Source organism: Pimephales promelas, chromosome 7, assembly GCF_988280905.1.
Source record: "Pimephales promelas chromosome 7, fPimPro1.hap1.1, whole genome shotgun sequence".
Lineage (NCBI taxonomy): Eukaryota > Metazoa > Chordata > Actinopteri > Cypriniformes > Leuciscidae > Pimephales > Pimephales promelas.
In genome coordinates, this window is record NC_142775.1 from 16,650,563 (window position 1) to 16,678,381 (window position 27,819).

Sequence of the window (27,819 nt, forward strand, 5' to 3'; positions counted from 1 at the left end):
TAGTAAACAATTAACAGCAGCAGTCGATGACCTGTGAAAGGTTGAACACAGCAAGGTTTCAGAGGAGAACAGGAAAGGTGCTGGGCCTGTAGCACTGCCCCTGGCATGTCATTGCAATCTTTAGCACAAACTGGCCATAAACCAGACAGTCTGACCTCTATTACAGATTGTCCTCTGCTCACAGAACTCTGGAAGCTGGTGTATTAAAAAAAAAAAAAAGATTCTTTCAGAGTAACACTTTTGTGGTTGAATGTGGTTTGTCAAATGTGTTTTTTAAGCTGTTATCATGTAAAACCCCATCATTTAAATAAATAATTCAACCCCCCAAAAAAAGTCATTATTTACTCACTGCTGCTCACTCATGTTGTTCCAAATCCATATTCCCTTAAAGACGTCAGGATATTTGTTTAGTTGATGACAAACCACTTTGTCTATATACAAGAAATTTAGGGAATAGTGACTGAGGGTTTAGGAGGCAATTTTAGTTTCAGCATTGATAGTATGGCTGAATCTGAAATTGCCTCCTAAACCCTCAGTCACTATTCCCTAAATTAGTTAGTCCACTATGCAGTTCACTTTAAGGAGTGAATGCAAACGAGTGAGCGAAATCAGATAGCCATTGAGCACACATCGGCTGCGTTATTGTGATGCAATGTGGGATTGAGTGAGTGTACTCAATAATGCCCTAATGAGTAGACAAAAAGCACTTGGATGACCTACATCTTCCAGCGAGATTCTGAAGTGTGCATACGATGGACCAACCCGATCTCACGGGAATTCGCACGAATTTTACGAGGTGGCTAATTCGTAACAATTTGTACGACCTCACTCGTACGAATTAGTACGATTTTGCTAAATCGTACATATTTTACGAATTAGCCAATTCGTATGAATTCGTACGAATGACCTACCCCTGACCCCGCCCCTAAACATAACCGTCACGTGGGTTTAGACAAATCGTACAAATTCGTACGAGTGAGGTCGTATGAATTAGTACGAATTAGCCACTTTTGAATCACTTGTACGAATTCGTACGAATTGGTCGTGAGATAGCGTAGGATGGACACTTTATTATTCCATGAGGCAACGGGAGAGGATTTGTGAATGGTGGGGATGCGCCGCAACTGACACTGGTTGGTCATGGGATAAGGGCAACATGGCGAACAGTACGGATTACATTCATACCGCACATTCATATTATATAGAATTCATTTTTTTAACTGTCTTGAAGTGATTACTTATTCAAAAGAAGTACCTTCTCAAGAGAGTATGTGATTTCAGACACAGTCCGAAATGTCAATGCCATAAAGTGCTGTTTTTGACCTTGAGCTGAAAAAAAAGAAAAAATAGCTGGAAATATGATCGAAAATTTAACAGACTGGGAAAAAATATATATTGTGGACTTTAAATGATCAAGTTGTAATCAAATTTAAAAGAAAAACAAATCTGAAACTGAAAAGGGTTTGGTAAACCTGAACCTGAACCTTAAGTTGAACCTTTCTGAACATTGTTTGTGGTTGTTTTGGAGCTGGATCAGACAGGTCACATTTCAGCAATCAAGGCTGTATTATGCCTTGCTGTTTTGACAGCCATATTGTTTTGAAACAATTATGGCGCTTTTCCACTGCTGGTACGGCTCGGTACGGCTCAGTACGGTTCAGCTCGGCACGGCACGGTTCGGCTCGCTTCGCTTTTCCACTGCGAGGTATGACTCGGCTCGACACAGTTCGGATTACTTTTGCTTGGTTGCTTTTCCACTGCAGTTAGTACCACTTTAAAGGTTCTCTAAGCGATGCTGGGCCAAAACATTTTTTGTACATCAAACGTCTCCTCACTATCGGCTAGCTGCCTGTCCCCTAAACACACTGTAAAAAAATGCGGTCTCTGTAGACACCACAGGCTCCACAAACGGCAACAAAAACAATCATGTCTTACCGGGACCACGAAAACTAACAAACAGTGTTCCAGCCAATCACTGGCAAGAAGTATTTGAGGGTGGGTCTGGGGGGTTAGTGCGCGTGCACATGAAGGGTGTGTGTGTGTGTGTTTGAAGGAGAGCAGCGAAGCATCAGAGGGAAGTTTGAAAATTACCGACACACGACCAAAGAGACGTCGTTCTGAGGAACAAATTAAAAAGAAGAAGGAGTCGGATAAAGAATGTGCGAAGTTCCGAATTTACATCGGTAGCAAAGCTTTTTAACGATGGCGAGAACTCCGCCGGCAGAAGGGCTTCCAGTCCGACGTCAGGTTGCTCTGTTTTTGCTTGACAGGTGGGTAACGTTAAATTGTTTTTTTTCTTCTAAATTGACGCTTATGTTCGCCAAACTCACACAAGGATATAATTAGCTAGAACTATGCACGTTCACAATTATTTCGGGAAGCACGGAAGGAAGGGGGAGGAGATGAGATGCGGAGGAGGGAGGGTCTAGCTCCGATTTGTTTGAAAATATTCGAACGTCAACACCCAGGATCGCTTTGAGAACCTTTAAAGTGAGTGGGATTATAGACTGATCGATAACAGCTGTAGCTGTTACTGGCTATTTAAATCTAGCGGGTTTGGTTTCTCGTGTCGATGTCGATTGGTCACAAATACAATGACGCTGGTACTGACGATTCTGTCTGACCAATCAGTGATCTGCAGTGTTTCACGTCACATATGGTATGCCTGGAACCTCAACAGACAAGGTACCATTTAAAGCGAGCCGTAACGTACTGTACCATGCAGTGGAAAAGTGCCACAAGTGAGCCGTACCGAGCCGAGCCGTACCGTACAATGCAGTGGAAAAGCACCAAAGCGTGCCGTACCGAACTGAACTGAACCGTAGTACCGTACCATGCAGTGGAAAAGCGGCATTAGAAAATGTGATGGGTTCACACCAAATGGGAGTTGTTTCTGCACCGAATATGTCTATAAGTCTTAAATCAGTGTTGAAATAAGTTTAAAACTGATTCACACAATCCAAGCGTAATGTAAATTGTAGCTGCCGTTTTCCCATTGCTTTAAATGTTTCACAAGTGCATGTCCTCAGTATGCTGTTTCAAGCACTTTGAAATAATGAATCATTGTATGAAGTCGATTGTTCAAATAATTCAAAGATTCATAAAGCTTGTTTTGTTACAATATAATGTGTCAAAGATTAATGTTTGAAATAGCTAGTCTGACATGTGTAATGGATTTTTTCCCTGAACCTGACTACTCTACAATAATACTCACTCTAGTTTGCCAAGTCTTATACTTTTACCAGCGCATCTACACAACGACGTCCACTGAGTCAATAAACCTACCCTATACCCTAGCGCATCTCCAGTCGACGTCCGCCGGGTACTAATCCCTAGCGCATCTCCAGTCGACGTCCGCCGGGTGCTAATAATTTTAACTAACTTGTTCTTGCTGTGCAGCTTAAATAACAGACAGACTGCAGCAAATGTCCTTTCAATGCTTTTAATTACGGCCAGGAGAGTTCTCAAGCAATACTCAGAAAACTTCCCAAGTAAAAGCAAGACCGGTGGATCTCAGACAAATTCCATTGAGAATCCCCCCGAAAACACTGATACAACAGTTTTTATACAATATGGAGGTATGCCATAATGACATTAATTTCATTGGTTCTTCAAAGGTAGACTGTTTTGTTACTGGGTAGAGGAGACTTTGTTTTTAATGTTTCTAACTTAGTCATCTGTGTTATTTATACACACAGTCAGGTGTTTGACACACATACATTCATCTGAAGTACAGAATGTCTTAGTACATTGTCTCAGATATTCAGCTGGTTAAATGAGGTCAAATGTTAAAACATGGTTAGCTTAATATTCAGTTTAAAATTTTCCACCACACATGTTCTTGCAGTTTTTACTGTAACGCACTTTCTAATTTTGGATATAACACATGATATATAAATCATATGGAGTATTTTTTTTTCAGGTGCTGAACCCACATGGCTGTTGTATGGAAAAGAGCTGCATGGAGATTCTTTTAAATTGTGTTTGAAAATCGAAACAGGATAGAGTCTTAGAATGACATGAGGGTAAGTCAATTACTATAGAATTTAGAACAGTTTTGGTGAACTATTAAACATTCCACCCACAGGAGGCAGATTTCCAAATCTCAGACGAAGTTGCTAGCATGCAAACGTTTTTCCAATGTCCAAATCCTCTAAAACCAGTTTGACCACAGATCATAACCTTGGTACTCTCTTTGAATTTCCATCAATAAGACTGACATTATTCGTTAGCAATGCTTACAGCTATGCCGCCTACCCTCTCACCGCACCTCCCCATGGCTGTTTCTCATTTCTCATTTTTCAGGCTGATTTTCCTCTTGCTGTGAGCTTATGGGACCTCTGGCCCTTTAAACTCTCTGTGAATGTGGTGAAAAGACATTGCTGGGCAAAAATTAAGAGCATTAGCAATGGTAGAGAGAGCTAGGCCTTGACCCTCAGCAACAGATGGACAGAGGGAGACATTTTTAGCTTCACCAGTCTATGCAAAGAAATTAGTTTGGGTCTCTGGAATCATCTTGCTGACACCCCCAATTTAGTAAATCCTTCTTAAGTACATTAATGCCTTGTATTAAAGATGGCAACATCTGGCTGTGTGTTAATTACACATCACAGGGATCAAAAGATCCTCTGGCTGATGGACATGGCAGTTGAGTAGCACTGGATCACGTTATCCAGGAACATGTGGAGATTCGTAAAGGAGATCGCTGGACAACAGCTCACATGCCCTATTAAAGCAAATTATCATTATGTTGGTATGAAAGAAGAACAAATCCATTTTCAGAATAAAGGGCTGCCATGCTTGTGTCTAAAGCTGTGCACTGTTATCTTCAAAACGACACATGCTGGAGGCTCAAACTTTGCTGAAAAACAAATGGAAAAAGATAAATACGAATCCTCAGACATTAATTATGAAGTAATCGTGACTTAAGATAATAAAGAAAGTTATCTGTGTCCAGTTTGTACTTACAAAATGTCTAGCTGTGAAGTTTTCCTCTGGTTAAACTCTTATTTTTGCAGTCTGTTGCAGTCGTAACTACTTTTGAGTGCTGCTTCTTTTTATAATGAACATACCATAGGAATACAGTCTGTGGATATCCACTATAGTTAACACAGTCTCATCCCAAAAAGTCATATACAGTAACTGACGTCTTGGGACGTCTTTTGACCATACGTCAATATCCGCCTTTTTAGGGCCCCCTTAAACGTCGGTAGATGGCGATCTGGCGATCTGTCACAACTGACGCTTTACCTTTAACGTCAGTTAGGTGACGGGTTAGGTTTAGGGTTAGGTTTAGGTCTGGGGTGGAGTTAGGATCCCATAACCTCATCTACCGACGTTTAAGGGGGCCCTAAAAAGGCGAATATTGACGTATGGTCAAAAGACGTCCCAAAACGTCAGTTATATGACGTCTTGGGATGAGACTGGGTTGCTATAGTTTACAGTGGAATAAATGGTAAAGACCATCTGTCCTCCATGTAACCTTAAGACTCAAAGTTGTGTATTGGAGAGCTCATGAAATTAATCTCTGCAGTAGCTATACTAAAATAAAGGATTATTTCTAACAATACAGTATCAGGATAAGGTCACTGTTGTAGCCCAGCATTTAAAAGTTCATGCTCACCAAGGCTGCATTTATTTGATTTATTTCTTATTCTTTACTTAATGTTGAAAACGGTTGTGCCGCCTAATATTTTTGTCGAAACCGGCATACATAATTTTTTCGGGATTCCTTGATCAGAAAATATTTGTTTGATTCAAAAGAACAGCATTTATTTGAAACAGAATCTTAACAATATAAGTTTTTACTGTCACTACTGTCATCAGTTTAATGCATCCTTGCTGAATATTGTATTGTTATCATTCTATTCTGTTTAGTTTTGTTTTCATGGACTTGTTTGTTTTCATGGACTTTCAGTTTGTTTTCATTTGTCACGTATCTTCTTTGTTCAGATTCCCACCAATTGTTTGTCTCCTTGGTTACCATTATCATTAGTTCATATGTTTGTTTGTGTTCGTGTCTGTACACGATGGTTGGTTGTTTGGATTATTCTAATAAACACTGTATGCTACAGTGGGTTTTTCACCTTTATCTTATGTAACCTAAGTGTTACAAGTATAAATAAAAAATAGTATACAGTTCTATAAAATTTTAAATTATTCATTCTTACTGACCCCATTCTCTGCATATAAACATGACAAGTGCTTTTGACCACCATCTTTACAACAATAAAAGTCATTTAATGGTGCCTGCACAATGGAGCATTCTTGCCATTGAATAAGAGAGAGATAAATGGCTTGTTCAATGGAAAGTCAGGGTGAACATTGGATTTCTGTGTTAATTTTCAGACAATGCTGGATTTATCTGTCATTTGAACACAGGTTCATTCTGTGGCATTTCAGAGACATTTTTTTTGGCATTTTTCAGACTGTTTCAGAAACGTGCATTTGACACTTTCACACTTGGGATTAATGATGATATGAATGATAATTCATCGATTTGAAATGCTTTGCCAACACGATAGCCTACAACATCTCCATTTTAGGGTACAACAAAATGGTGGATTATTATAGAATTACATTTCCGTAAATGCTGGAGCTTGTGCTTTGTGCCGTAGGAAGAATTATAGTCTCAACAAATCTAACCTGTCCACTTCACTACACCTTCACTGTTCTAAATGGTTCATTGACAAATACTTTAGAAGGGCCTGAATCTCAAGTCTAATTCTGTACGCAGTAAATTGCAGGTCATTCATCAATCTTCATTTAGCCTTTGAGAAAAGGCAAAATCTCATTGACTTTGCTCTAAGTCTTTTTTAATCACATGGTAAAAGGACTATAGTTGTTTATTTACCAGCATCAAATCGTCCAATACCCCCCCCCCCCCCTCTCTCTTTATAAATGTCAGTCTACAGCTCAACATCAAAACAAGGAGCTATGGTTTAAAAAAAAAAAAACATGAAAAAAGAAACATGAAAAAAGAGTTGGACTTCACAAGGATCCAAAAGCAACCTTTGAAGAAACGCAACCTTTATGTTTTTGTGCTAAAATAAACCTTAAAACTTGTCCAAATTTCTTTTTGAGAATGTAACGGGAAAGAAACTCCCTCCAAACCCAAATGTTGCCAGGGATTGAAATTTCAAGGCTGTATTATTAGGCAATACATTAGCAACATTTATACTTACCCTAAATGTCACTGTGGCAAACATTGACTAATTTGTTGTTCAATTAAATAAAATGAGTTTAATTCATATAATAGGAGTACATGCAATGTACTGCCTTTTAATGCGGTTTATGGCTTTCATTTAATGAGACCTGAGATGAGTCAAATGTTCAGATAGGGCTCTTGTGAACCCCAAGAAATCTGTCCCAAAATGTGAGCGGAGAAATTTCCAATTTCAATTATATTAGTCCACATTTTCTGAACAGACAGAATTTAGGCTTATATCCACATATTAACATTGATCAGTAAATATAAACTCAACTGAACCTGCTTGTACCGCGAAAACAAACCTCTTACAGATGCTCAAATGAGATGGTTCTCAACACTGGTTCTCGCACGTCAAGAGAACATGCTTGAGTTTCTGTTGGTTTACTACAACTTACTGTATATTTGAGTTGATGAATGTTTATGTAAATACAAGTCTAAATTCAATCTGTTAGTCATAGAAAGTAGAGTCTCGTCATAAAATTTTGTATTAGTTTTACGATCTCTTTATAAACTTTTTGAAGCATCAAATTAGTTGTTACGTAGCTGTCTATGGAGACACAGAAAGCTCTCAGATTTCATCAAAAACATATTTGTTTGTGTTCCCGAAGATGAACGAAAGTCATAAAGGTTTGGAATGACATTAGGGTGAGTAATTATTGACATAATTTAAATTGTTTGGTAAACTAACCTTTTAACACCCTCTACAAACAATAGTATTAACAAAGGCATGTCACCACTTGAACACAACAACTCAAAATTGATCACACTTGTGGCTAATGATGTGAGGGAACATATACAGTAAGCCCGTTCAGAGAGCACTGCTTTGTTAGGCCCTACAATGGATAGAAATCTGAGAGGAAGGCTTTGTGTGAGAGTAGGTCGAGGTGCTCAGCGAAGACAAATTAAATCCATGACCATGTTCTTGTCCATGGTATGAGCATGAGGGAGGCTGAACAAAGGGTACACCCAAACATCAGTAGATTCACAGTGTCCACCATAGTCCACATTTTTGAGAAGAGAACAGGTAATTTCTTTTTTTTTTTGTGACATTATAGTACAGTATATAAATGTTGACAGCAATTACTGTATAACATACTATATACTGTACCACAGTATAATGTAAGTTTCAGTACATCACTGTACCAATGTACTGTAGTATTGTAATGGGGGGTTGGTCTAACTGTTTGTAGGCCTAGTATTCCATGTATATTTTTGTAACTCCATGTTCTCTTTTTGTAGAATTGAAAGACTGCCACATGGGGTTGGGATGACAGGTATATTCTCCCCACAGCAAGAGACCCTAATTGTTGATATGGTCCGTGAGAGCAATGCCATTGAACTGAGTGAAATTCAGCAGAAGATTATTGAGGACCATGTAAATTTTGAGGGTATCAACCGTGTCAGCCTCTCTACTGTTTATCGTGTCCTCAAGCGCAACAGACTGTGCATGAAACTGCTATACAGAGTGCCCTTTGATCGCAACTCAGTTGTTGATTGAATGTTGATTACTCTTGTAATTTACCAACCCGATCTCACAGGAATTCGTACAAATTTTACGAGGTGGCTAATTCGTAACAATTTGTATGACCTCACTCGTACGAATTAGTACGATTTTGCTAAATCGTACATATTTTACGAATTAGCCAATTCGTATGAATTCGTACGAATGACCTACCCCTGACCCCGCCCCTAAACATAACCGTCACGTGGGTTTAGACAAATCGTACACATTCGTACGAGTGAGGTCATATGAATTAGTACGAATTAGCCACTTTTGAATCACTCGTACGAATTCGTACGAATTGGTCGTGAGATAGCGTAGAATTTACTGTAGTGGCCCACAGAACAAAACTATATCTATTTCTACAGAGGTTTTTTCAATTGGATGCAATGGAAAGACCCCATGAATATATCTACATGGATGAAGCTGGGTTAAGGCCCTGTTTACACTAGAACGCACACGGGTGAAAACGTAAAAAAACATTTTATTGGATGTGCCTTTCGTTTACACGGCGATTGCGTTTTTGGGGGCTTGAAAACGCAAAAAAGTGAAACCACCCTCCAGAGTGGAAATCTTAAAAACGCTCCACCATCGCGTTCCCATGTAAAGGGTAAAAACGCAAAAGTCTGCTTGACAGTGAAGGTTGTATGCAGGCGCGTGGAATTTCACACAATTTGGCGTCACTATTTGCACGCGGATTTCCCACCCAAAACACTCGTCTAAATGCAGAATAAAAAGTGATAACGCAACGCCACTTTTGCGTTTTCTCTTCAGAATCGTTTCCATGTAAACATAGCCTTAATCTCACCAAAAGGAGAAGTAGAGGATGTGTAATTTGATTGGCCATCAGGCCATTGTTGGTGTTCCTGGGCAGCATGGTGGCAATGTCACATTCTGTGCTGCCACCAGGAATCATGGGGTTGTCAACCATCATGCCAACCTAGGGCCCTACAACACTCACCAGCTCCTCATTTCCCTAAATCACATGCGAGATGCTCTGTTAGGGCAGCAGGATGAGCATCCCAATTATGTTGTTGTTTGGAACAATGTGAGTTTTGACAGAGCCCTCCAGGTTAGAGAGTGGTTCAATATGAATCAAGGTTTTATCCACCATACTCCCCTATTGAGGAATTCTTTTCCTCATGGCGGTGGAAGGTACATAGATGCCAACCTTACACCAGGGTAAATCTCCTGCAAGCCATGGGACTTGCCTGTGGTGACATAGGTGTGGAGGCATGCCAAGAGTGGATACTGCATGCTAGGGTTTTTCCCCCCGTTGCCTGGCCAGACAAAATGTTGTTGGATGAACACATGTCCTGTGTTCTGACAGAGTACGGAGACATGATGCTGTGGCTGAGTAATGTACTTATTTGTACATTTTTGTACTTTGTTTTTACATGGGCTTACTGTACACAAGTGGCAAACGCATACGATTTCTGTTTGTTTTTACTAGTGCTATGTGTAAATGCACAAGATGTCTGTTTTGTCTTTTTGTACAAGTGCTAAATGCACAGGGTTTTTGTTGCTGTTGTTGTTTTGCAACATGCATTTAACCTCATGTCCTGAGCATTGTGTTTTCTATTTCTCTACGTGGGGTTTAGTGACTGTTAAGTAGTGTTTTTAATTTGAGCATAGATTGAACTGTTTTGAGGTGAAAGTTTGGTTTTGCAAGAAGAGTCTGAGCTTCTGTGAATGTATGGTTTAGGACTAGAAGAGTGGAGAAGGGGTGGTGGTGGGATGCTGCTAAACTGTCAGAGAAATGAGGTGAGACTGCTGAGTCTATATATACACATTTTAATCATGATTGCTGAGTGCTCTCCACCCGTGTTAATTATCTGAATGTGCTTCTGCCAAACTTTGTTAATAAAACATAATTTTGTGTTCACAGTTTATAGAAAAGGAGAGCAGTTTTCAAGAAATGTGAGCAATTGAGAAAAAAAAAAAACTGTTATGTGAATCTGGTGCTGGCTGGTTTCTCCAAAGATGGACTTATTACCAGCTTATGGCTTGTTTAAATCAACTCATTTGATATTATAAACTGAAGACTCGAAAATGATTGTGCCACAGAGATGGACAGATCTTTAAGAGCTTGTATTCTGGCTGCAGAAACTCCCAAGTGTCATTTGAGGAAAGGCATGGTGAGTGACCGGAATGATAAGCCTAAAATAGAAAATATATATAGAAAAAATGTGACTGATAAAATAGAAAATACCTTGTGCTGTGGTGGTTTAGTTTCTGAGATGTAAGGGAAAGAGCATGATAAAATAAATGCAATCTCTGCCAGAGAAAAATGTCATCATAATTGGTGTGTTAGGCTGCCAACATCTTTTTTATTTGCCCGTCATAGTTAATTGGGTCTAATTGTATGTGGTCAAATTTAACATTTAAATTATACTTTTAAGTCTGACACATCATTCTTCCACAGAATAAAACATCTAAAGTGTCAAAAGAAGTTCTTAGAAGGTTTGTGTTCAGACTGGTTTGCCTGTTTTTGTACGGTGTGTATTGGCCATATGTCTGTCTAGCATGTCTTGCATATAGTTATATCAGCTCTGTGATGATATCCTTTAATATATATATATATATATATATATATATATATATATATATATACATGAAGAGTTCAGATGCAAAAGCCTCTAAATGCCATTTGAAATTTTCTTCTTTAATGATGATTTTTAGCAAACTTGTATATTTAAGTTCAGTAATTTCAACAATTAATAGGTAATTATCATTGCCATTTAAGTGAAATTACTGAACTTAAATATACAAGTTTGATAAAAATTATCATTAAAGAAGAAAATTTCAAATGGCATTTAGAGGCTTTTGCATCTGAACTCTTCACACACACACACACACACACACACACACACACACACACACACACACACACACACACACATATATATATATATGTTTATATATATATATCCATCCTTAATTTTTAAGCATGAAATATGTCTCATTATTGCACTAATATTATAAGTGCAATTGTTATACATGTAGTTCTAATTATTCATATTTTTGTAAGAAGAAATAGGCTACAGAAGAGAAGAAAACAAAGATAACAAAAAACAAAACCTTTTCTGCAATGGATGTAAATGTTTCTATATGGAACTGCAGATGTCAATAAAGAATCATTCATTTTAAGACTGTAATTTACATAATTAGACAGTAACGTCTTGGAAAACAATACTTTATGTTCAGTGCATATTTTATTTGTATCTCTTTACCAATACTTTCATTCACAAATGATGTATTGAATGTTTTGCAAACCATTAGCTCATAATCATTACTTCTCCTGGTTTTCTGACCCTCACTTACAGCCAATCACCAGCTCAGTGGCTATGAGTGGCTCAGTGATGGTGTCCGTGATTGTCGCGCGCATGTTTCTGCTCAGTTAACACATGCTTGGATCAATGAATAGACAGTGAATGAGGCTGTAAGGAGAAGCTTTCGGTTGCAGATGCTCAATGCAGGATTGCTAATGGCTTATTGATGAATGTGTCTCCTCTTCAGTCTCAGCTCTCTGCCTCTGTCTCTGAGCATATAGGCCGTTAAGACACCGGGCCGCTGACGTCTGACATGCCGGGAATGAGTTCAGCGTCTGGCAAGCAATGGTGTGAAACGATGCAACATGAGTTAAGAGAGAAGCTCGCAAACCCCGAAGTAGAAACCATGATGTAGTGAGACTCAAATGTCAAGAATCAGTAATCTTGTGTATTTTTGGCTTTCAAATATGTGAAAAACAGTTCAAAGACATATCCAATGAGTTAAGGTAACTCAAATCATTTGAGAAACCGGTTGTGAGAATACCTAACAACAACACATTTGTTTTAAATACCTTCACACATGCTAGCATGACGAAAATTGGTGTATTTATTAGTTATCAACACTATGGAGAGAGAAAAAAAATGCACCGAAATTCAAAAATCTTTGGACGATGGACGAAATGTAAATGTATTTTCATCTCTATTTTTTGTGTTTATTTAAAATTAGACAAGTCTGATATTACTTGAATCTCCAATGTGTAATTTAACAGTTGAGATAGTTCTTTAATGGTTCACTAACCAGAAGAATACGCTAGCCGGGTTTAAATCCCAGCTCTGCAGATGAACGTTATAACACTGCGTTACAATGTCCCCCTATTAGAACTACGTTATTCAATTCTATACTTTTATGAATTCTATTGAAAAACCACGAGAAAAAAGATAAATAAAGACTGAGAGTTAGTGTTCAGAAGTTATTGTGGTGTGATTGTTGTCAAACTCAAAAATTGGTTTATTTTTAATTATTAAAAAATGCCATCATTTTATATGAAATTTAATTAAGAAAAATAACAATAAATTATATATAGAACCCTAAGTAGGTTTACACAAACTGAGAAAGTCAAAAAACGTTAGGTTGTGCACCGCTTAAAACCTATTTATGAGTTCTGTGAACTTATTCCATTTGAGTCCACATAACATTAAATTAAACTATAATTCCACTTAAATATTTAGTGTAGCTGAAACTTACTTACATTTTATTAAACCATTAAAATCCTTATCTTTAAATTCAAAATGTCATGATTCTGCCATCATGTTCTTGATTTTGCTAGTCTTGTGTTAGGATCATGACAGACCCATGTTTTGTGTACAAGGCAAGCACATAATGTTTTGTTTGCTTGTATTGTCCCGTTACGTAACCCTCGTCTTGTCATTATTGTCTAGTCAGCTTCACCTGTCCTCGTCATTAGTTTCTCCCTATTTAATCTCCTTGTGTTTGCTGTCCTGTGTCGGTACATTGTCAATCACTGCGTGTTATTCTCTGTGACAGTCCTGTGTGTACTTTGTCTTAATCTGGTAATGAGAATTGCAGTTTGTGTAGCTGTTTGTTTTTTCATCAAATCAGTATCTAGTCTTTACTTGAAGGGGTGTTCATAAGACTAACATGATACCTTCATAATCATGACATGACATATGTTATGAATATGAAAGTTTTATGCATGTTTGTGACAAGTGTCATTAAGTGTCATTCGCTTATGACATGTTTAATTGTCAGGTGGTTGGTTTTGACATTGGCTGTCATGAAGCCATTTTTTAATTTCAAATTCAATTAGTTCCACTTGTATTAAAAATATTCATGCACAGTTATAATGGCCTCATGACAGCCAATGTCAAAGCCAACCACATGACAGTTTAACTTAATTTAATGTCAAGTTGTCAAGAGAAAGACACTGACAGGTTATGATGTTATGGTTTATGTCAAGGTGTCATAACAAAGACATCTTAAACAATGTCATATTTGCCTTCAAATTGTCATTATTGAGCGAATGACACTGACAGTTGTCACAAACATGCATAAACCTTACTTCATATTCAAGACATATGTCAAGTCATGGTTATGAAGGTGTCATGTAAGTCTTATGCACACCCCTTCAAGTAAAGTGTTACCGTTTATTTTCTTGTCTTAGTCAAGGTGTACTCCCCTTCAGTCCTCTTTTGCCCCTCGGGGGTTTTTGCTTAGTAAACCTTAAGTGTCTGCATATTGGTATGGGTTTTCTCCTTCAACCTCATGACACAAAATAGTTTACTCAGATATTTTTTTGTTAACTGCTGTAGGAATAGTAAAAGCGTACTTGTATGTAAAGTAATTAGCTAAGAGACTATTAGCTTATTTAAATTGTGAAATTCTTAATACTTTTTTTTTACTTGAATTTTTTTTTTATTAAACAAAAACTAACCATGTTGTTTTCTTGTACCCTGAATTTAAATGGTTTTAATCCTCTTAGCAGCCAATAATTCAAAAGAAGAAAAAAAAAATAATTATAAAAAAATAAATAATTATGGTTCTGTATTAATTTTGTAAATGGCATTTATCTTTTGTCTGTGACCAAAACCACTAGCTTATAAACACTGTTTTAATTAATTCCTTGTTAAAAATGAGTTGATGATTTATAGCCTACAAAAATGACTTTGCAACTCAGAGTTCAACTTTCCCTCTGCCTTGGCCAAAAGAAATGCGACATACTATTATAGATTGATCCTTCAGAATATTTGAGCTTAAATCAACATTCCTGACTTTGTTCCAGTGTTGGCTCATCTCTAGTCCAGTGTGTACTCCAGGAAGTTTCTATGGTCAGTATTCTTCATGGTTCTTTGCTCCAGGCACACAGGTAGAGAAAATGTTCTGAACTGCTCTGTGATACACAGGAACCTCTTAATCACAGCCTCTCATTCTCTCCAATTCATTAATCCCGTATCTACGCTGTCTGTGTGTCTCAGCTTCCTGTTTAAAGATCCTTTTATATGTGACATGTATGCTGAGCATTTGACTGTGACAAAGTATTCATTCCACTTATATTCATTAATGATGTTATCTGGAGAGTAACAAAGTGTTGTCTGTCAGGGGCAGAGAAGCTTGAAATTGAGAGGTTTTCCTCTTCATCGTGGAGCTTTTAAGCATAATAAGCATAATAACTTCATTTGGAAAACAACTGTTGAAACTATACACCCAAATATGCAGTTTGCTCTGTCCATTTCCATCAGTCCTTCAGGAAATGAAAGAAGTCATTCAAAATGTGTTGTCATTCAGAAGCATTAATAATGTGATGCATGTATTTCAAATATCAACCTCACAATTTTAAATTGATACCCTTTATCTAATCAATAAACTTGTGGCAACAGATTACAAGCAATATTATTAATAAATATAAAAAATTAGAATTGAGTAATAATTAATCAAATTATTGCTTAAAAGTTAATCATTTAAAATGAGTAAAGTTTACACAAAAAAATATCAAACATAATTATCTCACTAACAGACAGACTTCAAAGATCAATTAAGAATTTTTTATTTTATATTGCCAACATTGAAAACACCTGATGTTAACAAGCAGAATCACTGAAGGAGAAAAACGTAATTTTAAAACAAACATTAAAACACTGATCACCATAATGGTGACTTAAATACATGTTTTTTTTTGGTTGTTGTTGTAAGTTTTACTCGTTTTAAATGGTTAACTTTTAAGCAATTAATTTGATTCATTATTACTCAATTCTAGTTTGTTAAATGTAATTAATAATATTGTTTGTAATCTGTTGCCACATTTTTTTTGATTAGATAAAGCATTCATTTTTACAGTGTAATGTGTCCCAATAGAAGCAAACCATGTATATGAATTAGTCACCATTTGAAATTGCAGCTTAATTTGAAGTTCCTATTTTATGGATCTGTTTTCCCCTTATGTTCTTTAGATAAGAAAACATCCATGAAACAGGACGCTGCTTGAGATGCATTAAATCATAAAAGGAACATGCGGCTATTCAGCTGACTGAACTAGAGGGATGCCTTAAGGACATTATTCAGAAATTATAATTTCAGTTTCAAACTCGGCAAACCTTGCAGCCTGAACTCTATGAGTACGCCTTTGTTTTTAAACTGGAAAGTGATTGTTTGCACTCACTGATTTTTTTTTTTTTTTTTTTGCTGAATTCTTTTCTTTCCCCTTAAAGCATGCGATCGGGAATTTGTTTTTTTAGAAATTCCAGGCATTCCATCATTGTCTTGTAGACAATAAGTACTTACGTGTGGACAATTTTGCTGCACTCAACTAATTGTACATTATAGATAAGCCTACAAAATCATAATGTGTTGAAATTGATATCTGACCGAATTTGCTTTCAAATTAATGCTGTTCTCTCTAGATTTGTATAGTGCATGGCTCATTGCCACAGCTCTTCTCCTCTCTGCGTTAATGCAATAGTTTTTTTTTTCTTTTTTCCATGACAGTGCCTGCATCATCTCCTATATAAACAAACATCACTAAGCTGCAGGTAAACAGAACCATAGCCATGCTTTACCTAAACATACACTAAGCCTCTCCTCCAGAATATCATCCTCTCTGCAGGGAGTGTGTCTGTTATGTCAAGGTGAAATAGAGGTATTTTTAAAGTCACATACATTTTTCCTGCCTCCAGTTGTGTGTGTGTGTGTGTGTGTATGCTTTATGCTATGAGTAAATAAAAACTGAAAAAAAAAAATTATGGACCACAGTAAGTGGTTTGTGAGGGGTTTTGGGGGTTTAGCTAACTCGAGAATCATGTTCTGACCCATGCAAAGTTATGAGTCACACCTTTCAACAGGGACCGACAAAAATGAGTGTTTGTAATCGTCATCGTGCCCCCCATGTACCAAGTGGACCTTAAAGGAAGTTTATGTAGCTTGATGTAATGGCCCAATGGAGGTCTTTTGAGGGTTTTAAATGTCCTGCCTGGAATTAGATAAACAAGCCAAAGAGCCTGGGAAATGGTTTTGTAACCAAAACTCTCTGAATAAAAGTTGTACATGCCGTACATATGCATATATGGAACCTTACTGCATACTGTATGATACAATACACTTCTTTCATTACTGTTAACTTTATTTGCAATGCATTCTCACCCCAAGGCGTCACCTTTGACCATGCTTCAATATTTGACGCTTTAGGCGCCCTTTTAGCGTCAGTTACATGACCGCGATCCTACGGCGTCAACTAACTGACGCTAAAGGAAAGCGTCAGTTAGATGATGCGGTTAGGTTTAGGTCTGGGGTGGGGGTAGGGTTACACGCAATCCTAGGGCGTCATCCTAATGACGCTAAAGGACGCCTAAAGCGTCAGATATTGAAGCATGGTCAAAATGCTTCCCAAGGCTTCAGTTAAGTGACGCCTTGGGGGTGAGAATGGGCTGTTATTTTCCACGATTTGTTTTTCTTATTTCATTCATCTGTCACATGCAACGCATTCTCACCCCAAGGCGTCACCTTTGACCATGCTTCAATATTTGACGTTTTAGGCGCCCTTTAGCGTCACTTACATGACGCGATCCTACGGCGTCATCTAACTGACGCTAAAGGAAAGCGCCAGTTAGAGGACGCGGTTAGGTTTAGGTGTGGGGTGGGGGTAGGGTACACGCGATCCTAGGGCGTCATCTAACTGACGCTAAAGGGCGCCTAAAGCGTCAGATATTGAAGCATGTCCAAATGCTTCCCAAGGCGTCAGTTAAGTGACGCCTTGGGGGTGAGAATGGGCTGTCACATGACATTTACATTCTTCTTCACAAATGGAATAAAAAAAGCAAAATTATTTGAGAATGTTTTAAAGATCACCTTGAGCTTTATTGAAAACAAAAACATCTGACTTTTTGTCTAAAGAAGTTGACCAATGACCAATGTCGCTAATGATAAGTGACCGAAAGCTATAGCCTATGCCTATTTAGTTTACACCATGCCTTTTCTTTATTGTAGCCTAAAAAATAAAATAAAATAAAACAAACTACGATTAATTTGCTTAAATGGGACCACAGCTCAGATTTTAACGTGGTTTTAGACTACCCTGCAAACATGCCCCTGCGGGGCCGACGCTGGCTTTTTGTGGGCACAGTGGGCTAGGGCCAGCCCACGCCAAACCTAAACAGGCCCAGTGCGGGTTGCCCAGACGAGGCCCACAGCTTTGGGCTCACTGCGGGCTATCAGTGAGCAGCCCACACTAGCGGGCTGCCCACATTAAGCCCATGATGGCCCACTGTGGGCCATCCCATTCGGGCCCATGAGCAGGTTTTGCACCTTTGGGCCCATGCGGGTTTAGTTTAGGTAGCCCACATTTAGATTTGCCCACATGCCCACAATGTCGTCAGTACGTCCTCTAATAATAACTTGGTAATTTTAATTCTCTTAAAAATTAAAAAAAAAATAATAAAATAAAATATATATATAGCCTATATATATATATATATATATATATATATATATTAAGAGAATAAGAAAGCACTAATAATATATATATATATATATATATATATATATATATATATATATATATAAAGAGAATAAGAAAGCACTAATAACTTGGTAATTTTAATTCTCTTAAAAAAAAATTTAAACAATTTAAATATATAAATATATATATATATATATATATATATATATATATATATATATAAATTGTTTAAAAATGTTTTATTTTTTTTAAGATATATATATATATATATATATATATATAAGAGAATAAGAAAGCACTCTTTATATAAAGATGGTAATGAAATTACGGGCCTGTTGCAGTTTCATTCCACACTTTATGTTACATATTTATATTACACGTTGCTCTTTATATTACATGTAGGCCTTTATATAATACAGATGTCATGAAATTGCTTTACAATAAAAGTAAAAGCAAAATGGTATTAAAAAGCATAATTGTCAACTGAATGGGTCATAGAACTACACAATGAGTTTAAATTCATTATATAAAATTAATGATATTTTAAATTGTTAAATGTTATAATTCTAGATGTTTATTTAAATGCTGCGTGCCTTTTGACGTGTTCTATGGTTTCAATATGGGCGTACGTGCGCGAGTCGCATTCAAATCTGATTCAAAGACAGGAGCGCGCGCGAGCAGATGGAAACCATGGAAACGAGGAAACCCATCAACTGACAAACAGCAAACTAGCTGTTGTTTTCTCTGCTTTCAGGTAAGTCTAGTTACCAAAATCACACAAATAATACATACAAACCTTCCTGATACATGTCTTACGTGTAATTGATACACTTCTGTTGAATATTTACTTTATAGAAATAGTTTTGTGTCTTCGATAAAGTCCGTTAGCATCTGACTGTACCGTTTTCAGAAGAGCTAACGTTAACGTTAAGTTGTTTACGTTACAATTGAGCTCTTGTTTTACATAAGTGTGGGTTTTTAACCACATTTTTGTGTTGATAACAGTTTTTGATAGTTTTGTTTTGCTGGTAATTTGTCAATGGGTGATTGGAAGTTAGCTAATTTAATTTATTTAACCTTGAAAGAATTCATTGTAACGTACTTAATGACGTCATTTACAAATATTGGTAAAGTGATTTCAGAAGGAACAGGAAAAAAACACAACAAAGGGGAATTATTGTTTAATCATGATAATTATTTCATATGCATTATTGCACAATATATTACCTTAAGCTTTTTTATGTATATTCTTTAGCTATGCTCTAGCTTGCTTCCTTGTATTAAACCCTTTGTTTGTAAATTCAATGTAATATTGTTGGCTCTGTGACACATTGCATGTTATTTTCTTGAAGATCATCATAGATGTCCTGCTGCACCCCCTGGGGTCCAAGACAATCTCCACGGCTATGACCTCGACTATAGTAAGCAAAACTTCATACATACTGTTTAATTATTGTGGGTCTGTAGGATTTATGATTTTGAATGAAGTCTCTCACTTTAAATTCATTAACTACAGTTTTTACATTGTTCTTGAGAAGCTAAATAATAGGTGGCAAATATAATGTTGTAATAGTCATAGTTATAATAATTCAGGATAATAGTCATGGGTATATATATATATATATATATATATATATATATATATATATATATTTTATTTTTTTCTCTGGGTGTGTTTTTAATTATGTTGGCCAATGAGACACCATACTGTCCAACTCAAAGCTATTTTTTTATGTATGTTTGACTGATAAATACTGAAATTCTTTTTACTTTCAAATGCTGAATTCAGGGGGTTATGGCTGTGCTCTTGTTACCAGATGAGATATCATTTGACCCTGTGATTCTTCAAGATCTTGATGCCATCCACACCCAGTACATGACGAAGGTGAGTTTCACAATAGCTATATCACCATCACAAACCAAGAGGCCAAACACAACAGGCCTTCATCCATATGAACTCACCCATATGTAGGAATAGGTTCCGAAACCCGGTATTAAACATTAAACGGGCCCTGGGGCCAAATTAAGGAAGACTGCAGTATCGATAAGCTCAGATGTTATCAGTTCTGCTGACGGTACTGAAGAAATTACACACACACTATTTATTATAGACATTATCTTGTGTCATTGTCATGTGTTTTTCAGGCTGGTTGTTTGTCATTTTGTAAGAGTAGAGAGAGGCTGTACCTCAGTGAAGACTTATTTTACATTAGATAATTCAATTTCCGTACCTGATAAGTTAGATTTTCCGAAAAAACTTCATGCACTGCTTATTTCAATTGTATTTTTCTTCTATTGAATTTATCAATACTTGTAATTTGTTATAATTTTCAATGCAGATTCACTCAATAATCTCTTGAAATTTGTTTTTATATCGCAATATATATAGCAGCAGATAAACAAAATATTTTATTTAAGGTTTTTAGTATTGTGCAGCTCTAATATTGAGCATTTAACCTGATTGAACCTGGAATTGTTATAATAACCTGGAATAATTTGTGATACCAGATGTATGATTATGTATGATAGATTTTGAACTGTATTTTTTTTTTTTTTTTTTTTTTTTTTTGCAGGTTTTCTGGGATCCACAGTGGAAGGCATCAAGGCGTGAGATGTTGGCTGGACAGATGTACCTGTACACCACACCGACCTCTGCTTTTACATGGATGGCGGATTACTATCATGTTCTGTAAAGGTTTCATTATAGCAAAACAGAGCACCTGTGACAGTGGAATCTGTAGGTGTAACGTAGTCAGTTAAAAGTAGTCAGGTGTAAAGTAGTCACAGAGAGAACGTTTTTTTTTTTTAAACTTTTTTCTCTTTCACAAAAAACACTGCAGTTACAGCTTTTCAAATTCTTCATTGGAGGTGTACAAATAATTTTCTTTTTTTCAAATCACAAAAAGGGCTGTGCAAAAATTAATTGCAATTAATCGCATCCAAAATAAAAGTCTGTGTTTACATAATATATTTGTGTGTGCTGTATATAATTATTTTGTATATATAAATACCTATGCATGCATGTATATATTTAAGAATTATTTGCACTTAAATTCTGTATATATATATATATATATATATATATATATATATATGAATACATAATCTATATTATATAAATATAAATATTTTATATATGAATAACACATTTTCTTAAATATATACATGCATGTGTGTGTATTTATATATACAATACAGGGCTGTGTAACGATTAATTGCATCAAAAATAAAAGTTTGTGTTTACATGATATATGTCTGTATAATTATTTTGTATATATAAATACACACATATGCATGTATATATTTAAGAAAAATGTGTTATTGATATATCAAAGATTTATATTTATGTATAATATTAATTTTGTATAAACATATATACAGTACAAACATGCAAATATTTCTTAAATATATACATGCATGTGTGTGTATTTATATATACAAAATAATTATACACACTACACAAACGTATATAATTTATGTGAACACAAACTTTTATTTTGGATGCGATTAATCGTTTCACAGCCCTAATACAAAATAATTATATACAGCACACACAAATATATTATGTAAACACAGACTTTTATTTTGAATGCGATTAATCGCAATTAACTTTTGCACAGCCCTGTAAGAAATGTATGCTGACATTTAAGGCACGGCCACACGGGGTTTGAGCATATGTGACTGTGAATGAAAAGTGAAGTGTGACCACATGAGAATAGCCAAACAGTATAGATGATTCACAAAATTATACACCAAGAAATGTGCATAATTTGCCAAAATGTTACTGTTTATCAACAAAAATATGACCCTATGAGTTTGGTAATTTTTAGAATAGGATTTGTGCACCTGCAATGAAGAATTTAACTGATGTTTTGTGTAACTGATGTGTTGTGTTTGTGAGAGAGAGAAAGCAAAGAAAAAGAGGTTTGTGTCACGAAGTGATTGTGTGTGTTTTCGTTATTAGTTATTGCCCGTCTATTATTTATCCCAGGTGTTTCTCATTTCTCACGCCCCCTTGTTATCTTGTCTAGCTCGTTTGTCTTTGATTATTTAAGCCCTGTGTTTCTGCCCTGTCTTGGTTGGTTGTTGAATTTATGTGTGTTGCGTTGGTGCTCTCAAGTTTCTTGCTTCTAGTGTCTTGTTTTAAGTTTCTTTAATAAAGCTACACTGCGTTTGGACCCAGCCTCAGCTCTGTTTCTCCGCACGACGTCACAGAACAACCAACCTCAATATGGGTCCAGCAGTCGTCAGCAACCGGGCTATGACAGAATACCTGTCGTCAGTCTTGCAAGAGGGCCGGTCTGTCCAAAGGTACGCGAAGGAGTTCCTGTCCATTAGCAGTGTGGGAGCGCTAGATGATATCCAGCTCATGGGCCTGTTTCTGAATGGGCTGGATTATGAGATGGATGGATGGATGCCGCGGGACCTTGCCAACTGGACTCTTGACGGGTATGTCGCTCGGGCTTGTTCCTTGCAGGACCTCTTCACTACTGCCCGCTTATTCTACTCGACACCTGCCGAGTGTACTTTACCCGCGAAGCCCTCGTCGTCTTCACCGCTGGTTCACGTCAGTCACGACGAGCCCGCGCTTCACGTGCGCATTGACGAGCCCGCGACTCACGTCAGCCCAGCCGAGCCCGCGCTTCACGTCAGCCCAGCCGAACTCGCGATTCACGTGAGCCCCGCGAGGGAATCTCCTGTTCAAGTGGATGAATCTCCAGTTCAAGTGGATGAGTCTCCTGTTCAAGTGGATAAATCTCCAGTTCAAGTGAGGGCTGAGTCTTCTGTTCAAGTGAGTGAATCTTCTGTTCAAGTGGATGAGTCTCCGGTTCAAGTGGATGAATCTCCGGTTCAAGTGGATGAGTCTCCGGTTCAAGTGAGTGAATCTTCAGTTCAAGTGGATGAATCTCCTGTTCAAGTGGATGAATCTCCTGTTCAAGTGGATGAATCTCCTGTTCAAGTGGATGAATCTCCTGTTCAAGTGGATGAATCTCCTGTTCAAGTGGATGAATCTCCAGTTCAAGTGGATGAATCTCCAGTTCAAGTGGATGAATCTCCAGTTCAAGTGGATGAATCTCCTCTTCAAGTGAGCGCTGAATCTCCTCTTCAGGTGAGCGCTGCATCTCCTCTTCAAGTGAGCGCTGCATCTCCTCTTCAAGTGAGCGCTGCATCTCCTCTTCAAGTGAGCGCTGCATCTCCTCTTCAAGTGAGCGCTGAATCTCCTCTTCAAGTGAGCGCTGAATCTCCTCTTCAAGTGAGCGCTGAATCTCCTCTTCAAGTGAGCGCTGAATCTCCTCTTCAAGTGAGCGCTGAATCTCCTCTTCAAGTGAGCGCTGAATCTCCTCTTCAAGTGAGCGCTGCATCTCCTCTTCAAGTGAGTGAGTTGTCCAGTCCAGCGAGTGTGTCTAGCCCTGTGACGCGCCGCCGCAGGAGGAGGAGAAGGAGGACTCGTTTGGTTCGCCAGGCCCCGGTGAGCGTGCCCAGACTCCTCGCTCTGCCGGCCCCGCCTCTGCGCCTCGCCCTGCCGGCCCCGCCTCTGCGCCTCGCTCTGCCGGCCCCGCCTCTGCGCCTCGCTCTGCCTGCGCCCTTCAGGCTCCGGGAGGCCTTTCCTGTGCCCGTTCGCCACCCAGGGGCTCCTCCCGTGAATTTCCCCAAGTATTTTTTGGGGGGGGGCAGTAGGTACCCTGTGAGGGCCATGGAGGCGATGCAGACATGGACCTCGCCTCGTTCTGCTCCGCCCTGGCCTTCGCCTCTTCCTGCTCCGCCCTGGTCTCTTCCTGCTCTGCCCTGGCCTCTGCCTCGTTCTGCTCCGCCCTGGCCTCTGCCTCGTCCTGCTCCGCCCTGGCCTCTGCCTCGTCCTGCTCCGCCCTGGCCTCTGCCTCGTCCTGCTCCGCCCTGGCCTCTGCCTCGTCCTGCTCCGCCCTGGCCTCCGCCTCGTCCTGCTCCGCCTTGGTCTCCGGCCCAGTCTGGTATGCCCATGCTCTGCGGCCCAGGCCCGCCTTGGCTACCTCCTGGTCCTGTTCCCCTGCACGGGCCTGGCCCTCCGTCCCTCCCCCAAGACTGTCTCCGCTTCACCGCCCTCCTGAACTTTTTTTTGTTTGTATGGGCGTCGGGAGCCGCCCATAGGGGGGAGGCTATGTCACGAAGTGATTGTGTGTGTTTTCGTTATTAGTTATTGCCCGTCTATTATTTATCCCAGGTGTTTCTCATTTCTCACGCCCCCTTGTTATCTTGTCTAGCTCGTTTGTCTTTGATTATTTAAGCCCTGTGTTTCTGCCCTGTCTTGGTTGGTTGTTGAATTTATGTGTGTTGCGTTGGTGCTCTCAAGTTTCTTGCTTCTAGTGTCTTGTTTTAAGTTTCTTTAATAAAGCTACACTGCGTTTGGACCCAGCCTCAGCTCTGTTTCTCCGCACGACGTCACAGTTTGCAACTCATAAAACATTTTCTCGAAGACTAAAAATCTACAAATTGCACTGTTATAGGGACTCTGTTTAGCTTCAATATTACTAGATATAATACAGTGTCAATCTTATTAACTACTATTTATTTTGTATAAAATCATATACAGTATACAGGTAAAAAAATTGGAAACATTTTGGAAGAAGTCTATTCTGCTTATCAAGCTTGCATTTATTTGCATTTATTTAAAAAAAAAATACAGTAATATTGTGAAATTTTATCATAATGTAAAACAGCTGTTTTCTATGTTTCTGTTTTTTATGTGAATATATAATAGTGTAATTATATTATATATAATAACCTGAATTTAATGTTTTATGTTTTGTAATTAATAAATACATTGATTTGAAATCCCTTTGACTTCTGTACATTTGTGAAAATACAGAAATTAGTTATGTGGTGACTGCATTCAGATGTATAGAATAATTGTTTTTCCCAAAGACTTATAGTTATATTAGCCAAAAAGTATTTATAGTGAAACAGATTAATTGTGAACTAGATCTATTGTTGTAGATGCCCTGTGTGTGCGGTGCGGGCCCTGTGTGGGCTTAGTGAGGGATTCCTTGGGGCTAAGTGAGGGCTGCCCATGCAGGGCCAACGTTTTGTGGGCCCAGTGTGCGGGCCCTGTGTGGGTTTAGTGAGGGCTAAGTGAGGGCTGCCCATGCAGGCCCAACGTTTTGCCAATGAGCAAATTCTCATGGGCCCTGCGCTAGCAGCCTGCAGGGGGCCCTTAGGCTAGCCCTAAGTGGGCCCGGACAGGGCCAGTGCAGGCTTGTTTGCAGGGTAGGACTTCTCCACTGTTTATGTGAGGCTACTGAATAATCAATAGCCTACCTATGACTGATCTGATGATGGACATTGGTTTGGACCTGCCGCGATGCACTGCTGCTAGTAGGTTGGGCTGGTTCGGCGCATTTGAAAAAAGTACTGCATTGAGGCACAGCTGCTTAGAGCTCCTCAACAGATCCCGTCTGTGGCAGACAGTGAGCGAGTGAGTAGTGAGCGAGCTCGTGCGCGCCAGAGACTGACACGCGCGGAGAGGGAGATCCAGCGTCCAGCGTCCGTTCAACTCACTTCGAGCACTGGCTGCTGTCCATCAGGACCTGCTGAAAATGATTCGGACCGTCCTCTGTTTCCTCGGATTGCTCATCGGTGGCAGCCAAGGTATGGACGCATGATTGTGAGGATGAAAATGAGAAGTGTGAGAAAATACACTTGCTCTCAGGCATGCATTTCACTGAAGGGGTCTATCTGAATGAGGGAGACGTAGCTAGGAGTGGGGCGGATTTGTTGTGCGCTGCTTTGCAGTTTGGGCACGTCCCTTTGGAGAAAACATTTCTTTTGACAGATTAAGCTTACCTTGAATTAACAATGCAAAGGCTCTCTGTTTGCACTTGTTATCATAGACTCATGTGGGGCTTGAGAATTCTTGCAGACGGTTCTCGAGATGGTCTGGTGGAGATCCAGCGTTTGCTAGATTTAGATATTGGCTATGGATTGCATTTGATCGTAATCTCAGACAAAAAAGTAACTTTTTACAATACGCATGACATGCTTAGTTCGCTTCTTTTACGCAAAAAACCTACATTCTATAATATAAATAGCCTAAAGTAGCATAGGGAGTAGGGTATATGTTAGCCTACTATAAATAGACTAGGCTACATTTAGATAAATATATTTTGGTTTTATGTTATTCCAACGCATTCTCATCCTTTAAGTAAAAAACAAATGTTAATTTAAGTGCACGTTGAGTAGTTATTTTCTTGAGATAACCAGAATAAAGGTTGCATTTATGGGTGGAGGCGCGTTGTGCATGTGTTTGTATGTTAATAGCAAACAAACGGCATTATAGTTCAAAACACAGCTCCAGTGACTCAAGCGCGTCTTTGAACTTGACCATCAGCTGCCAAAGTCTTGTGAAGTGTGTATGCATTTTAGAGGCTGGTACTTCTCACGGGACGGCAGGTGGGGGTAGAGCGCTACATATTAACCCATTTAGAAAAGCGCGACCACCAGCAACAAGCCCTTTCGATGTTCCAGAACAAAAAAAATGGAATGCATCTAGAGTCAAAACATTGGATGGAAGACTGTTCCTCTAATCTGAATGACGAGTCTTTATCCAACTTAAGAGACCAAGCTTATGTTTACACAGTGCAGACAATCAATGAAACTACTTTGATTCCATGTTTTGGCGAGCTTGGGCGCACGGGTGTTGAAATGCAGATCCTAAAGTGAACCTAACCTAAAGTGAACGCTTTTTTGCTTTAAGTGGAGTTTCGAACACCAACTCGAACTTTATATTCCAGATGAATCCAGATCGGCCGAGTTGTGTCACTGGGAATGCGTGGCAATGTGAAACATGTTGTTACAAAGTCTGTTGTGAATGATGCTTTGCTAAATTTTGATATTGTTCGACATTGTTTTGATATTGGCACGGTAGTGGCACCAAATACAAAGGTTCGTGTTGACAACAAATAAGTTACTGCTTTTAAAATCAATTTGTTATGTAGGCTACTATTCGCAATTAATTTAAGTAAAAAATTAAAATAAAAACAATAACCCTAAAGGTATTTATAAAATATAACCAAAATAAAAAGAAAACTGAATTCAGCGACATGTGAATTTTGTTTTGTTTTTGGTAAAAGTGGTGGTAGTTAACAGATCTTTACATTTGAATGAAAGTAGGGCTGGGTATCTTTAAAGTAGGGCTGGCTATTGTTTCGATACCAATACCTTGACTTCGATACATGTTCCTGAACGATAAATTTTTTCGATACCATTTTTATGAAATCCATTTTAATAATATTACATTAAATGTTTAAAGGGACTCTGTGTAAGATTTACTCCCATCTAGCGGTGAAATTGTATTTTGCATTCAAATAAATTGTGCTATCCAGCGCCTCGCTTTTT

General features: G+C 38.4%; 2 protein-coding genes across 4 annotated transcripts in view; both read left to right on the forward strand.

Annotated features, from left to right (window-relative positions):
* Positions 1-18,740: 18,740 nt before the first annotated feature.
* Positions 18,741-22,158, forward strand: LOC120478542 (uncharacterized). The gene is made up of 4 exons (XM_089133142.1): positions 18,741-19,204; positions 19,803-19,871; positions 20,240-20,335; positions 21,024-22,158. The coding sequence occupies exons 1-4, from the start codon at positions 19,070-19,072 to the stop codon at positions 21,141-21,143; spliced, it is 420 nt and encodes a 139-aa protein (XP_088989268.1). The 5' UTR covers positions 18,741-19,069; the 3' UTR covers positions 21,144-22,158.
* A 3,660-nt stretch (positions 22,159-25,818) lies between these two features.
* ncam2b (neural cell adhesion molecule 2b) overlaps positions 25,819-27,819 on the forward strand; it is a 266,054-nt gene continuing 264,053 nt past the window's right edge. For 2 of the 3 annotated variants that reach the window (XM_039687849.2, XM_039687850.2), the window contains exon 1: positions 25,820-26,073. In XM_039687849.2, coding sequence (XP_039543783.1) covers positions 26,022-26,073 — 52 coding nt within the window. In that variant the 5' untranslated portion in view covers positions 25,820-26,021. Of the gene's footprint in view, positions 26,074-27,819 lie in introns of all 3 variants that reach the window. The other variant, XM_039687851.2, reaches the window with a different exon arrangement.

What these genes read in the sequence shown, in the direction of transcription:
- LOC120478542 (XM_089133142.1), top strand. Translation starts at nt 19,070, where the DNA reads ATGGGCGTACGTGCGCGAGTCGCATTCAAATCTGATTCAAAGACAGGA. An exon ending in GTTGTTTTCTCTGCTTTCAG is followed by an intron (nt 19,205 to 19,802) that starts GTAAGTCTAGTT and finishes ATTTTCTTGAAG; the next exon opens with ATCATCATAGATGTCCTGCT. An exon ending in ACACCCAGTACATGACGAAG is followed by an intron (nt 20,336 to 21,023) that starts GTGAGTTTCACA and finishes TTTTTTTTGCAG; the next exon opens with GTTTTCTGGGATCCACAGTG.